The sequence below is a fragment of the Ornithodoros turicata genome, chromosome 10 (genome assembly GCF_037126465.1).
Source record: "Ornithodoros turicata isolate Travis chromosome 10, ASM3712646v1, whole genome shotgun sequence".
NCBI lineage: Eukaryota > Metazoa > Arthropoda > Arachnida > Ixodida > Argasidae > Ornithodoros > Ornithodoros turicata.
The window spans coordinates 16,878,638-16,894,751 of NC_088210.1; the positions used below are offsets into that span (position 1 = coordinate 16,878,638).

The 16,114-nt window shown below is 47.7% G+C and overlaps 1 protein-coding gene across 1 annotated transcript; it reads left to right on the forward strand.

Moving 5' to 3' along the window:
- Positions 1-5,896: 5,896 nt before the first annotated feature.
- LOC135369744 (mucin-2-like) lies at positions 5,897-11,529 on the forward strand. Its single transcript, XM_064603262.1, has 4 exons — positions 5,897-5,933; positions 6,233-6,324; positions 7,948-11,126; positions 11,454-11,529. Exons 1-4 carry the CDS (start codon positions 5,897-5,899, stop codon positions 11,527-11,529), a joined length of 3,384 nt encoding a protein of 1,127 aa, XP_064459332.1.
- Positions 11,530-16,114: the final 4,585 nt, after the last annotated feature.

Below are 16,114 nucleotides of genomic sequence, written 5' to 3' on the forward strand. Positions count from 1 at the left end.
TCTGAGAGGGCGCCAGCGATGTTACTCGTTTCAAAATCTGTCAACCGGCACCAACGCAAACAAAAATATCTTGCCCATCCTGTGCTCTCGCGAGTATGTATGTATACATCCATAATAATACAGCTAGCGTGGCTACTGCCCACGCAGGAAGGGCGGATATACTTTCTACGATGTGCAAATGCACATCCGCCAACGCTACGGGTGTTATTTCTGCTGTATTTCGGTTGATCCTGGCCATCCTGGCACACAGCAGGGGCGACCGTGACAGTGACACATATACCTCCATTGTGACACACGTCTGTAAAAGAGCCGCGTCAACTCGAAAACTGCAAAATTCATCGGTTCGGTGACAGTAAACTGAAGCAAGTCGGAGGCCGCTGATATTTCAGGAGATACTGCTCTTTTATGCATAGCAATCGTCCTCATCGTTAGCAGTGTATAAGATGAATAATAGAGTCGATCATGGCCCTCAAACTCAGGGGGGGGGGGGGGGGGGATATGTTTATTAAGAAAAAAGAAAGGAAACCTCAAACTCAGTCATGAATGTACAGGGTAGCTGCCTATAAATATTGACCCACATGGCTTCCATCTTGATTGTTTTTCCATAGGGGTTTGGGGTTGTAACTTTGGTTTGCAATGTTTTTGTTTGTTTGTTTTCGACGCCGTGTTATAGCGCCGCGAAGCAACTGTGGCTATATGAGCGCGTACAGACGTGGACAGTGGGAGACAGGGTGGTTATAGTATGCGTCCTGGGCCGACTTCGGGGGGAACTGTGCCGACATTCGTCTGGAAAGTCTTCGGAAAGCCCAGGGAAAACCTGAGACTGCACAGCCGGTTGTAGGATTCGAACGCACAACCTCCCAGTCTTCAGCACAACCTTGGCTGCCACCAACGAGCCATGCCGCTGATGATCGCGAGTTGTACAGGCTTGACATTTACCACGATGAATCGTATAAATTCAGGGGCGTCGGAAGGTGGAGGCATCTAGTCTTCGAAATGGAGGGGGGAGTGCTAATGAAAGAGCTTGCCGTTGTCGGCCTCACAGAGGTGGGCAACCGTCACGACTGACGCTTTGGCGGAATGTGCGTCCTGGGCCGACTTCTAAGGGAACTGTGCCGACATATGCCTGACCGCGTCTGAGGAAACCCCAGGAAAAACCCCAGACAGCACAGCCGGCATCGGGATTCGAACCCGGGTACCTCCCAGTCTGGCCTTCTATCTGGCCAGCGCCAGTGATCAGCGCCTACTCCAAACAGCTCCATCGCTACAAAACACGACGTGGCCAATACGAACGCTCGTCGCTCCTTTTTGCGCTCAAGAAGTACACGGTTTCGGTTTCGGCTCCTTTGTATAGCAAAATTTAGCGATATATATATCTCAAGGTACGGGCTCGTTTCAGGATATTTAAAAAGAGGGCGATTTTTAATAATGGCTCCAATTCCGCTGTCTCGCATTTCCCCGAAAATATCTAATTAATAAGTTAATTAACGAATTTTTCTGTAACTTGTCGTAACAGGACGTAGGCCTGGTCTACATAACTCACCTGCGAAAACTGCATCTCTCACAGTTTTATCATAAAAATTATGTCTAGGACTAAAAAAGAAAACGCGCTGTTTCTGTTCCTTCTAATCCACATCCCGCTGGCACTCATACCCGATGGCCTTTCGGGCTTTTTTTAAGCCTTTCTGGCAGTTTTCCTTTTTCTTTTTTTCTCAGAGGCAAGGACCCCCAAAGGCTCAAGGCGGACAAATGCTCACCAACTGTATCATTCAACTGTTATGTTGTCACTTTATTTGTTATTTCGTAGCATATGTAGCGGGGCAATTATTTTCATAAATATATTCCGTTACCGGAAATGGATGAATGACTCCGTGAAGCTCGTTCCAATTCGTTTCTCTATATAACTCTTACACAAATGCAAATGCAGTTGAACGCGCATAGTACAAAAGACGACTGCCATCTTTTATTGTGTCCATACGCATACTGAAGATTTTTGTTTGTTTGCATAGCCTTATGGGACGCTTTTGTTTATACGGGAACTGGAAATTCTCTGGGTGATTGAATCAGAGAAAGGCCATTTCGAAGTTCTTGACTCCAGGAGATCACCTGGTCTGTGTATGCGAGGTTGAGTTCTTCCCTGCAGGTTAGGAACAGCGGAAAGTTTCTGCCCCGTTTCTTGTGGAAGTTGAGTGCCCATGGATGGCCTCGGAAAATTTTTCGTTGAATACTCGAAACAAACAAACAAAAACAAAGAAAAGTGAGCCGTATTCATCGCTATAAAAGGTGAAATGACCGAAAGCATCTGTGATTCAGATAACGTTGATTATGGAAGTCGTTCCCCCAACCAGGGGAAATCGAAGCTTGTTTAGGACGGTTGTGAATATGGCGCTAAAAAATGACTTCAGACTCGATAGGATGGTGGAAACTGCAAGGGAAATGAAAGGAAACTCACGAGGAAATGAAAATCTCAGGATGAGCTCTAGTGTATTTTATACTAAGGTGATCTAATGTCCGGTGAGCAATTGCCCTCCCCCCCCCCCTCCAAAGGGGAATGGCATCCAGTCGCTGGTGGTAGGTCGTTTCTAGTCTTTCCCCGCGGACTTTGCGGACAGGAGTCGGCACAGAGATCCCCTTTGAAGGCGGCCCAAGACGTTTACTAATCCCCCCATGTCTCTTCCTCCTTCTTGACGTCCTTCTCTCTCAAAAAGAAAAGAGAAAGGAAAGCCCAATGTTGCCGATGTGGCGGGGGCCGATCCAGACCCTGCAGTGAACGATGACGCGTCGAAGTGGAAATCCCAAGATGGCCGGATGGCTCTCGGTCTTTGACTTTCAAAGAAGGTAACCAAGGTTACATTCCAAGCCACCTCCCGGATCCGCCAGGAAGTGGCATATAGAGGGGACAGTTGGGGATTACATTTATCCCGTGAAGGTCACTGTACAGAAAAGAGGCTCCCTCAGCTTGTTCCGTCAACAACTTCCCCAACGCACGGCCCCATGCCTTTCTTCCCCTCTCTTCTCCTCTTTTTCTTTTTTTTTGGCAGAGGCGGTAGGATGTCAGTATTTAGGTTGACGAGAAAGGAATGATAATCAACGGAAACAACCGAAACAAGCCATTTGTATTTGAGAATTCTGTCGTGCGTGTCGCTCTTGTTCCCCGTGGGATGACGTCGAAATAAATCATGTAAAAATAAAACGTTCAAAAATAAATCTCTTGAAGATCAAACTTTCAAAATAAGCTCTTCAATATAAATCATGAGAAAATCCACGCTATAGAAATAAACTCCGAAAAATAAACTTTGAAGAATAAACGCTTCGAAATAAATATTTTAAAATCCACCATCCCTGATTGGTGGACAGCCGACGGCAAGCATGACAAGCATGAGTAAGAAACATCATATTAGCATGTTCCGCCGAAAAAAACATCGTGTTGCCCATCAACTATCATACGGAACGTTACATTCCTAAGCCTAACCATGATTTATTTTAACAGCGTTTATTTTGAAGGCGTGTATTTTTAAGCGGTTTATTTCAGAAAATGGATTTTGAAGGGTGGAATTTCAAGCGTGGATTTTTTGGTGTTTTATTTTAAAAGATTTATTTCGGCGTACAGCCGTTCCCCGTGTCTCTCCGTACTTTTTCCTGTAATCATTACGAAGTAGACGGTCACGAGTTAGTAGGGGAGCGCACATTTGCTCACCAATCCACAGCTGAGAACGGACATTTGCTCACCCCGTTCCGTTTTACCATGAGCCCACCACTGACCAGACTCATAATTTATTTTCATCTTTTCTCCTGTGTGAAACGGTGAATGATATATATTTTTGAAATCACCATTTTATTTTTCGAACCAGTTTAGAACCTTTCGAACCAATTATACAAAGTGGGAACTTTACTATTGCTGCGTGACCCATAGATCGAGAAGTTACCCGTGAAAAAGAACTCGTTACGAGTTGAGTTACCGTGTGAAAAATGTAACTAAGTTAATAACGAAGTTCTCCAGCCTGTGATGCAACTCGCAGTTACGGAGTTACTTAAGAAAAAGAACGAGTTACTTCCAAGTTACTTTCGGCAACAAAATAGCACTACACAGGTGAACTGCGCGTGAGCAGTTGAGTTAGACCTTGAGTTGCCTGCGGAGGAGTGACACTCGCTTAGATCGTTTTCGTTTATGTCCAACAATTGGAACGCGTTGCATCTTACTCCCTGTGGGCGCACAACGGTTCAGCCTCATTTCAGTGACAGCGGTTCTTACTTCCTGAATAGAATACTGTCATTGACTGAATATCACGTTCTGTGGCATAAAATGCCATGAAAGAACCGGAGAGAAAGCAAGAAAATATGTGGACGTGAGTGAAAAGCGAATTAAAAGTAACTTGGAACTTAACTTAAGTTACTTTGCCAAAGTTACCTGAAAAAGAAACGAGTTCCTCTGAAAGTTACCACGGCGCAAAAGTACCGTGTTAAGTTACAAGTTGCCAAATAAAGGAACTTTGTTACAGTAAGGAGTTACTTGTAACGAGTTACCTCGAACTCTGGCGTGACAACGACACATATGTGACGATGTTTTTATGCTCTTGAGTTGAATTGAGTTGATAAGAAAAAGGGAGGGGGAAATGGAGAAATAGGCACTCATTACGAGAGACAGCTACTCCAGATCACTTAGGAAAACAAAAATGACTAATTGGCTAATGGCTAAATGGGGTGTGAATGGCTGCCCAACAATGATTGTAGGCTGGTGATGACATCAAACTATCGAAGAGTTCAGGAGAACGTTGTCTGCTTCACCATGCGTCTAGTAATAGTCGCGTACACAGCACAATCTGTGCTGTTTATTGAGAAATTGGGCTTTTCTACTCATTTGCTTTTATTAAGAAATGACAAAACGGTGCAACACAGTGGATGAGACAACCATTTTTTTTTTAAATTTACTTATCAACTTATCGGCAACCAATTTTACATTGACGCTTTATCTCGATCAAGCGAACAAACAGAATCATAACAATACAAGCTTACAACGCTATAGCAGCTCTGACCGAGCAACATCAACCCAACACTGTATAAACGGAGACGCCCATGTAATTTAGAAATATATTCTTCTCTTTCTTTTTTATTTATTCTCTACGAAATCTATTTCTCAAAAGCTAACGTATGACTGGCGGTTCTGAACGACTTCGAACGAAAATTTAACACGTTGGAGTTGCTAGTCCTCTCCGCAAGTGTCAAAAGCTATGTCGGAGAGCTTCCACGCTGAAAATTTAGACCGACGCAGAGTTCCTCCAACACTATGCATATCGGCAAGGCACAAGTTCTTTCACCAAAGGTAGTTGACTCGTGACCATCGGAAATTTTGAAAGAGAATGGCCGCCGTGGCCCAGTAGAAGCAGGGAGTCACTGACTCCAAGCCGAAGAACAGCCTTTTGTTCCAACTTTTGGCAGCTCCGGGTTTTTCCTCCATTCAAGGAGTAGGATCCCAATTTTTGTCACCACGACCGAAAAATGTCGCAAGAAAAAGAAAAGGAAACGATGTACCTGTGACTCAGATCTAAAGCTCTAAAAATCCTGCTGGACCTTCAACACAAAGAGACCTTAGTCATATCTTTCATAACGGCCGCAGCTAAAAGAAAGGGGTGGGGGTGGGGGTAGGGAGGGGATCATAGCCCAAAGGGTACACGTCAATGTGACAAGTAAAATACCTGCATTGTTCAAGTGGCAAGAAGGATAGTCTCCTGTCCGGTGGCAATAAACTCTTGTCCACGTGCAGACACCCTCGGGCTAAGTGCGCTGCGGTGGAGAACTTCTTCAAAAGCCAGGGAACTAGGGTTCCTCGTCATTTTGAGACGTTCTCTAGGTCCTGCGAAGACATGTTTCCGTGTTCAGCCACGCTGCTTTTGCTGGTATGGGCCTCTTTGGATTCGGCGTGGACAGCACCGATGGTAAGTTTCTTCATTTTTTTTGTGCAGGCTGTTGAAAAGAGGTAGTGTTAAATTAAGTACGGCATTGTAATGTGGATGGTAAAGTTCTGCAATTCTTCCGGCGATTTATTGCTGTTTTTACCCTACCGCGAACTTCAGCCGGTCATCATTTTTATTGTTTTCGATCGAAGTCGTGAAATCTAGTTGGTATTTACTAAATGCGATACCCCTTCGAAAAAGAAAAAAAGTCGCCTTTTTGTATTGGAATTGAATCGACCAACCTGTTCTCATCGAGTAAATCCCACAGAAAATGTTTCTAGGAGTGCTTGGATCCCTAGAGACCTTTTCTGTGGCATTCTCGGATTTGTGGATTTACCGATGCGTAAAAGTTCCGCCACCGGAACATAGAAAGGTAGGCCTCCCATATTCCGAAGAGAGACTGTTCTTCTTCCGGGCGGCATCTAAGGGATTATCCAAAATTTCGTGTCCCCATTCTTATCACACGCTGCGTAATAAGAACGAGACCAAGTATCCTCGGCAATTAAATGAATATGACGTACTTTAAAAGAACTGGAAACTTGGAAAAAGTTGATCGATACCGTACCAGCTACGGTCGTTTGGACAGGAATTTCTTCACGTTATACTTAGGACAAAAGGTGACTCTCGTAACTTGCCGGTGATTGTGATGTGATAAAGAAAAAAAAGGGCCAGTGCTTCCATATAGTTAAAATTTTACTTTGGATTTTACTTTGGAGCTAAGGTTATGTACGCAGCACCACGTGCCATGTCACGATGTCCTTTGGTCCAGTCAGACGCTGCAGACGATTTTCTTTTTTTCCTTCTAATGCAATCTAAAAATTTCCTTGGCTAATGTACGCTAGGTGTTCACTGTTGAAGTGTAGAAGGAGTGTGAGGGAGATGGATATGTCAATACTTGCATCCAGTGTTAGGTTCTTAACTTCTTTCCCATATTTACCACGCTAAAGCGTCGGCGGCGGTTTGCGAATTCGACTGGTCGCCGTGCCCTCTAAGGGAAAAAAATTTAGTAATGAGTAATGTAGTCATTGGGGGCTAAATGCATTGCCACAAAAAATAGTCCTTTTAGGGAGTAAATGAATGTCACAGAGTGAAGACTGCATTTCACGCTCTGTATTAACACCCCTAGGTTACATAATTCGTGTGCATGCATGAAAATACTTTGAATTAAACCGTCAACCGTGATATGTCCAGTGATATAAAACCTTGAGACACGCATAGGGCACAATTTGTCAAGAAAGAACCGCTAACAATTTCTTCTTCTGTGCGGGTGGAAAATTGCTAAATTAGATAAGTTATATACCCTTATTCCATCAAATTCACGAAGGGCATATATTAACGTAGACTGTTGCATTCAGGAGACCATTTGCGGAGTTCAGTAGCTCTTTGCAGTTCTGGGGAATACATTTCGGGATAAGGGGATTAAAATGGGGAGTAATTGCAATCTAGGGCACTAGAAGCTGCAATTACCCCCCGTTTTACTCCCTTCTTGGAATGTGGTGCAGAGATGCTTACACTAGCTTGAGTGCGTATATTGCAACGTGTGTCGCGCTTCGACACGGCGGGAATGTCGCCGTATTGTAGGCCCGGCTAAATTGGCTTTCGTTCACTGAGACATGCCATTTAGAAGAGAGTAACCAAAGCTACACAGTGTCGTGGCGCATTATTGGGCCAAGATACTGTGCTGCTTGGGAGTGTAGAACATGTTGAAATTACTGGGATATGGTACGGTGGGGGTGAAGATCTGAACGGACAGGACCACGGCACGCTAGCCACTGTGGAGCTCGCTTGCGACTGACGTCATTAGACGGTGACAGGCCTATTTCTGTCGGTGACGTTTACTGAGGCACATTACCGGTTCTTTTATTGTCTTACCTATAATTTATTACTGTGTGGTGTGTGTGTGTGTGTGCTATGCCCAGCTATGCCGTTTTGGTCATGCTGTTTGTTCGTTTTGTAAGCTGTAAACTTGATCTCTCGCTTTCTCGCCACTTTCCAGGGCGTTGGCCGTGACGACCAATGGATTATCGTTGGTAACGCTACCAATACTTCGCTGGTGTCTGAGTTATTCGACCAGAATGTGACGTCCACAAGCTTGGAAGCCACCAGGAAAGACGTTACGTCGACTGCGTCTAATGAAGGCAAGGACGGTTCCACAGCGACCACGTCAGCATCGGCGGAGAGAGCTATACAAGATTCTGAACTTGTGACGGAAGGTACATTGTCCACAAAGGTTGCGGAAGACAGGGCTGTTTTCTTCTCCGATGTTCCCAGCACTGCTGTGCCGCCCACTACATCAGACGTCGTGCAAGAGATGGTGCCGACAACAGCGTCGCCAGAACAGCGTGCAGATGATTCTGAGCACAGCACCGAAGTCTTCCCGTCTACAATGGTTCCAGCCGAGCGGGCAGTATTCTTCTCCGATGTTCCCAGCAGCGCCGTGCCGCCCACAACATCAGACGTCGTGCAAGAGATGGTGCCGACAACAGCGTCGCCAGAACAGCGTGCAGATGATTCTGAACACAGCACCGAAGTCTACTCGTCTACAATGGTTCCAGCCGAACGAGCAGTATTCTTCTCCGATGTTCCCAGCAGCGCCGTGCCGCCCACAACATCAGACGTCGTGCAAGAGATGGTGCCGACAACAGCGTCGCCAGAACAGCGTGCAGATGATTCTGAACACAGCACCGAAGTCTACTCGTCTACAATGGTTCCAGCCGAGCGGGCAGTATTCTTCTCCGATGTTCCCAGCAGCGCCGTGCCGCCCACAACATCAGACGTCGTGCAAGAGATGGTGCCGACAACAGCGTCGCCAGAACAGCGTGCAGATGATTCTGAGCACAGCACCGAAGTCTACTCGTCTACAATGGTTCCAGCCGAGCGGGCGGTATTCTTCTCCGACGTTCCCACCAGCGCCGCGCCTCCCACAACATCAGACGTCGTGCAAGAGATGGTGCCGACAACAGCGTCGCCAGAACAGCGTGCAGATGATTCTGAGCACAGCACCGAAGTCTTCCCGTCTACAATGGTTCCAGCCGAACGGGCAGTGTTCTTCTCCGATGTTCCCAGCAGCGCCGTGCCGCCCACAACATCAGACGTCGTGCAAGAAATGGTGCCAACAACAGCGTCGCCAGAACAGCGTGCAGATGATTCTGAACACAGCACCGAAGTCTACTCGTCTACAATGGTTCCAGCCGAGCGGGCAGTATTCTTCTCCGATGTTCCCAGCAGCGCCGTGCCGCCCACAACATCAGACGTCGTGCAAGAGATGGTGCCAACAACAGCGTCGCCAGAACAGCGTGCAGATGATTCTGAGCCCACCGTGGAAAGCTACTCATCTACGATGGTTCCACATGAGCGAGCAGTATTTGCCTCCGAAACCCCACGCTACAACAACACGCCCACAACGACTGAAGGCATGGAAGGTGCTCTCTCCCGCGCTGACTATGGATTTGAACCGCTGACAACGACAGAACAGGAAATGCCGCCAGCCGCGGTGACCACGGAGATGGGGCACACCAGTGAGCCTACAAGCACTGAAGCTGATTCTAGTGCCTCAAAAGCCACATCCTTACAAGAGGTGAAGGACATAAAATTCAGGTACGCTGAGATCACCACGGATCAGTTTATTGGCGATGATATGCTTGAGGACATTCCTCAGAGACGTACCCGGCGTCCTTTGACTACCGCAGTACATGATGGTGTGATTTTCAGAGCGGCCGATGTCACGCTGCCTGCAGGAGTCCCAGATGTTGCCACCACAGAGGTTCCCAGCGCACCACAGTCTGTAGCCACAGAAAGTCAGACGACGCATCACATGGCTGATACGTCCGTAAGTCCCCTGGCTCTAGTGGAAAGAGCTGCAGTACCGACGTCCCCAATCCCGCTGTTCGGCAAAATGATGCAGTCGTCCAAGGCGTCAGCTGTCACCGCAGGTTCACCTACAACTGCCGATCGAGTGACAGCAAATAGTGTGGGGCCCGTAACAGAACTGCCACTGTCACCGTCGACCGCAGCAGCACAGCGTGATCTACATTTCGAGATCACTTCTCAAGAGACCACGGCTACAGAAGCACCAAGCAAGGCAACAATCAACATGACTCAGGCAAGTCCCACTTCCACCATCCAAAGTGAAGGACCAAGCCCTGCAGCATCTACAGCGATGGTCTCTAGAGATGGTGTCTTCGACGCAACTACCAAGACTGCAGAAGCACTAGTTGACCGCGTTGCGGTCACTACCGAAGTCGCAGCCGCCGCCACGTCGACGACGGAATCCCCTGCAGTTCATACAGAGGCCCCTACACGACAAGCAACCACGATTCCAAGCGCGGCTTCTGAGTTCTCAACCACAGCGCCCAGAGGGCGGGATGTCGAAGGGAGTGGCCTAACAACAGAGCAGTCCGCTTCATCGCTAGAAGAGAGGGCAGGTTCCGAAGTCACGACGGCTACAGGCATTACCACAGAGACCGACTCCGGTGCTGCCTCACTTGGCCAGAGCGTCATAAACAAGGACTCAACGTTCTTCACCGAAATGTCCAGCGTTTCCACATTTCCAGCCGAATCCTCTGCTGCGCCGAGCGAGGAAAGTGTCATGGCTCGGTCCCCGTTGCCCGAACGAATAACCACGACGACGCAGTCCGTTTCATCTCCAGAAGAGAGGACAAGTTCGGAAGCCACGACAGCTACAGGTCTTCCGACAGAGACCACCACCCACGCTGGTGTTGCGCCACTTGGCGAGAGCGTCACAACAGGGGACGCAACGTTCTTCACTACCGTTTCCACATTTCCAGCTGAATCTTCTACTGCTTCAAGCGAGGAAAGTCTCATTGCTCGGTCTCCGCTACCTGAACGAATAACCACGACGACCTCATTGGCCACTGAGCAGAGCAACGACCAACTAGAGTTCACCTCCACCCCAATGACTAGTCTGGGATCTCAAACAACAGCTCCGAGCGCAGTTGACAAACCAGCTCCCGAGCAAGGCGCCTCGCCACCTCTCCAGCTTGTGCCTTCGCAACCGACCAAGGAGTTTTCCTGCCGGGGCCGTCGTAACGGATATTACGGAGACTCGCAGGACTGCAATGTCTTCTACGTATGTCACAGCATCTGGCTGCCCCTCGGAGCTCTCCAGAAGAAGATGGACTTCCGGTGCCCTCCACAACTAGTCTTCGACCAGAGGTACACGACGTGCATGTATCCCACTCAAGCGATGCCATGCAGGAAATCGCCTAGATTCTACCCCACTCGGCCTATGCTTTGAGGTATCTTGGTCTCGTGAAGGTCATTTGGATGATACAAGTCTAAACGTCTTGTTCTTTTCCAAGCATCACCAGGTGCTTAATGTACGTTCCGTCCTGTCCCTACGTCCCAATTGTTGTAAATTGTACATTGTCTCTTAGAGGAAACTGTGTTGTAAATACTGTGCCTGTGTTACTGTGAATAAATGCATTTGTCTATTTCGTATTTGTTCATGCGTATAGTGTTCTTGTATTCTTATGGCTGCAGGTGTAACGACAGTGGAGTAAAAGTGTCAGGCATGCAGTATGGGAGTATAGCGTTGGCATGGGAGACTGCTGAGTGAGACTGATACCATATTCCTACACTCTAAAAATAGAGTTACACCGCATAACACTAGCCAACCACCGTCCCGAGTGACATCGTTCTTTCTCCTGATTTGCTGAAAACTTGAGGCGTTTGCCACTGTTGTTGCATCGGACTTCGATCGTTCTTGTAAAGGGGCTCGTTATTTTATTCCCCCCATTCCACCAAGCACTGGGGTAGAGTATCGCCTGTTGCGATGAAACTCCCCACTCTCCAAGGCCGAAAATAAAGTTGTTGTTGTTTGCAGTTTATAATTGTCACAAAAATGGCATACGCGCCCCCGTTTTCATCAAATCAAGGAAGAGAAAGTTGCCATTCGGGATGATGGTTGGCTAGGAACGTGCGATGTAGTGAAGCGCTGCGCCTCGTGCGTTTTCTTCAAGAAACGGGCCTCGCAAAAAGCACCTCTCATCTACAGTGCACCTCCGTCCGATCAGTATATCTTTCATCCTGCCTATGCCTCACTTTGAAATCGTCAACTCTCCTCTCCCTCCTTTTCCTTTCTTTCTTTTTTTTTTGCTATAGTCGTGACGATGCCCACTTGAGTCCGGCCAACAACGGCAAGCTACTTCGACATCGCCCCCCCCCCCCCCCCACCGCTCTGTTTTTAGAGTGGTCTGAACGGCAGCGTGGGAACGCAACAACTTGCACGTGGGGGCTTAATCGCTTCATCGTCGTTACGGTCGTTACGAGCTAACGAGTGTCGGGAAATTCAGAAAGATGAGCACGTGACACATTGCGCGTGACGTATACCACGCCCTTCACGTATCGCGCGAAGAGCGCCGTGCACGGGTTTTATCACGTGCCCTTCTCGACGAGGGCCCCGCCCTTCGTTAGCTCGTAACGCGTGCAAGCGATAAAGCCCCCTGTTTTCGTTTCTGCATATGTAACTGCGCTAGCTCCTATGAGCGAGTCTACCACCGGCATGGCTGAGCGGGTTAGAGCACTGCCTGATATTTTCCCTGGATTTTCCGGCAGACGAATGCCGGCACAATTCGCCATGAAGTCGGCCCAAGACGCATACTAACCCCAATCCCCTGTCCCTCATTCCTTTCTCCTTGTCCATTTGTCCACTCACTGACCGCTCATAGCCACAGCTGCTTCGCGGCGCGAACACAAACAAATAGAGAAAGAAAATCTACGCCGATACATTCATGGTTTCGGATTTGAACCATTCAGTGTGAGTGCCAAACAGCGGTCCGTGAACCGGTTGCTGATAAAACAATCCCACTTTCCCTCTACCCCTAACGAGCTCTGCCTGTTCCCTGCACATTCGCCGGTGGCGCTGTGTCCGTACCCGGCAGTTCCGAGCGTATACTCTACCTCATATCGTCACTTCGTACGTCTCATTGATCCCCTGCAGGACTTTACTATTGCCTGCCGTTGCAATAGAGCTGAAGAATCACTCCTCCATCGTCTTCGAATGAACGTTGCACGAATACCCTCACTCCTGTATAAAATGCGCCAGACGAACTCCCCCAATTGCGCAACTTGTTGTGTGGAAGCCGACATTGCGCACTGCCTCCTACCCTGCAACCGGTACCTCTCACAAAGACTCATCCTCCAACGCCACTTGCGACAACCTGGCTACCCTAATGTTACTTTGGCCACCCTGCTCGGCCCGGTCCTGCACAACCTGGGGGCGGTTACGACTACCCTCTTGAGCTTTATCCGTATCACCGGCCTCTCGACCAGACTCTAAGGCCCTTTTGTGTGTCTGTGTTCCTTTTCTCGCTTTCTTCTCTTTTTTGTTGAAGGAATAGCAAGTCGGCCTACGCCTGACTAACCTTTCCTCCCTTTTTTTTCCACTAAACATATTCCCCCCACCCCCACACACACACTTTCATTCACAATGCCACGATTGCAGCTGTAAAGACAGACGCCACTGAAATGCACATCCTTCACTCATACCACTTCGCAAGGCCACTCGCAGACACTAGACCGGCAATAGAGAGATGCGCGGTTCGAATCCCGCCAATCTCTCTCTCTCTTTTTTTTTCTTTTTTTTTTAATACCACTGTTTCTCTGCTCTTCGAGAGAGTGTAAAGAGACAGTGGTAATACCAAGGGACCGTGGTAATACCATCGTCTTCGGATCTCTGTCCTTCAACGAATGACCTGTTCGATCCGTGACATATGCTCATGGCTTGTGGTCAGTATCGCAAAGAGCTCCTAAACCATTTCCGAAGACATAAGCCATATTTTCTCATCCGTCGTATGACGCCAGCAGCCACGTCATCGGGTCAGCCGCGTGAGTCCCCCCACGAACCTCGTATAGACCAGTCTCCCAGATGCGTATCTCGGCAGAGAGGATGAAATGCTCCGGCTGCATTTTATTCGATTGCGATAAGGCCCTTTTTCGTCTTTCTGGTTGCAGCTGAGCGTTTCTTTTCCTTCATGCTCGTGTGGTCATCCAATTGCGTTAGTCAGTCCTCATCGGGCGCCATGTCCCAGATAGCATCTGTGTCGTTCTGCGCCAGCAGGCAGTGGTTATAGTTTCGCTACACGCCAAACACATTTCGGCATCGCTCTGTCAGTTTCGCGGGGAAAACGTCAATAGCGCGTCAGTGCACTTTCTTGGCTATCAGTATAGTATACAATAACTCATAATTATGTTGACAGTCCAATCTCGCTGATTTGGTCCGCGGATATTTACCGACCATCACCTGGAATACGTGCTTCTTTAGCACCGAGCTCGACTAGAAACGCTACTTGAAGCGAGTTATATACTTTTTTTTGCTGCAACATTTTCAATGCATAGTTTACCCCAGGGTTGTCGCGAAATATAGTCGTGTAGGGGCTGAAAAGAGATTGATGTTGATGTTGAAAAGTGGTCCATTATACCGGGGATGCTTGTAATAGGAAGTTTGGAGCTGTAGTTTGCTCAATGACAGAAGGATTCTTGCGGTTTACGGTTCTTTCTTTTGTAGTCAATGTCAATGGGAGGACGTTTCGACATCACGGAGTTTCAGAAGATGGCGCTCAAACAAGCTCCAGGGTCGTCACCGCGCATATACCCAGAGCACAAACAATGTTTCAGGCAATGTGGTACCCTACTGTTCAGTACGCTATACCAAATGATCTACGGAGACCAGTATCATCAGCACCATGTGTCTGTTGTTGTTTGTTGTTCTAGGTCTCTTTTCCGCTACATCAAATTGTTTTCGCCGCGCTCGGGGATTGGGACAGGTCTGGGACAGGTCCGGGACAGGTCCGGGACAGGTCCGGGACAGGTCTGGGACAGGTCTGGGACAGGTCTGGGACACGTGGGCGTCTGTGCTTGCCTGTGGACTTACTCGGCAGCGTTCTCCTTAGCATGGTCATTTACGCCCTGTGGGAGAAACACGACACTTCAAATCTCGAACGTATTTCATTGTGTTAAACGGGTTAGACGGCAGTCATGTTGTGGAGGAAGTGGTGTTCTTGGCGAAGGCGTAATGCCCTGGAGTGTGCTGGGGACTTTCTTCTTGGACTTGAACAATTTCCCTACCGACTCTTTCCATGACCGCCTCTATTAGGGTTTCTCGTTTTCGGTATGCACCGAAGAGCACCTATACCCGTTACGGCGGAAACTTTTTCATAAGTTTGGCCTTAGGAGCGGTCAGCGATGCTCTCCTGAGAACCACCTTAGAAATTCCTTGGAATGTCCAGCATGACGCAGATCACGCCAAAGATTGTCATAGCCTGTATACAGCTCGATGTGCCATCCTATGGGATGACGTGCCTTTTGAAATATCCAATCCAAGTGTCGCTTTTGGGACGAGGCACATTGTACATCCTGTCAGGAAGTCAGGCATGATAAGCTATATTCAACAGATACAAAAATTTATTTTTGAATTTAAAAAAAATGTACTTATGCCTTAGATTTTCGTATCTTCGCCCTCTCTGACACCGCGGAAAGAGGTTTCGCCGAAGGCCACTCTTTCCAGTGTCCACAAAACCGGGAGATTTCATAGAACACTGTTTAATCGAATCACTTTTTATTTCGTTGGGAGCACTTTATTGGTTACAGATTACTCGAGCAACCTTGAAAGGCTTAAAGAAGGAGAAGAGGAAGAAGAAGATCTATGTCCTGTCGTGAGGCAGCGGATTGAGAAGCTTCTCAACATATTCGACCAACCCTCATATTCCATCGTCAATCTGTCAGGACTCATGTATAGGGAGACATTATTCTCCTCTAAAACAAATTGTCTATGTTTCTGCGTCATTTCATCGTTAATTGATTTAGTTGGATTGGGTTTTTAAAAATTCGCTTCATCATTAGCCGCAGTCGTCTGGAGCAGCTTACTCAATCTTTCTTGAACCACAATGTGCCTATTATTTTTCTTTTCAATCCAATACAATCAATGTCTATCTCCTTATCGCAGCGTAGTTATTCTCGCTACGGAAAATCCGAGCCATTTCCCTTTTTCTTTGCCTGCTTCACTGAGAAACAATATTTCCTAAACGCGTACGATGTATAAAAAGCACGCCGTCGACCAGACGTGCCACATATCCTTGAAGAACTCGATAGAAATTACAAAGTGGGAAGTCTTTGGTGGACAACCGAAATAAGAGTATCCGTCA

What these genes read in the sequence shown, in the direction of transcription:
- LOC135369744 (XM_064603262.1), top strand. Translation starts at nt 5,897, where the DNA reads ATGGGCCTCTTTGGATTCGGCGTGGACAGCACCGATG. An exon ending in CGCCACCGGAACATAGAAAG is followed by an intron (nt 6,325 to 7,947) that starts GTAGGCCTCCCA and finishes GCCACTTTCCAG; the next exon opens with GGCGTTGGCCGTGACGACCA. An exon ending in CAACTAGTCTTCGACCAGAG is followed by an intron (nt 11,127 to 11,453) that starts GTACACGACGTG and finishes TTATGGCTGCAG; the next exon opens with GTGTAACGACAGTGGAGTAA.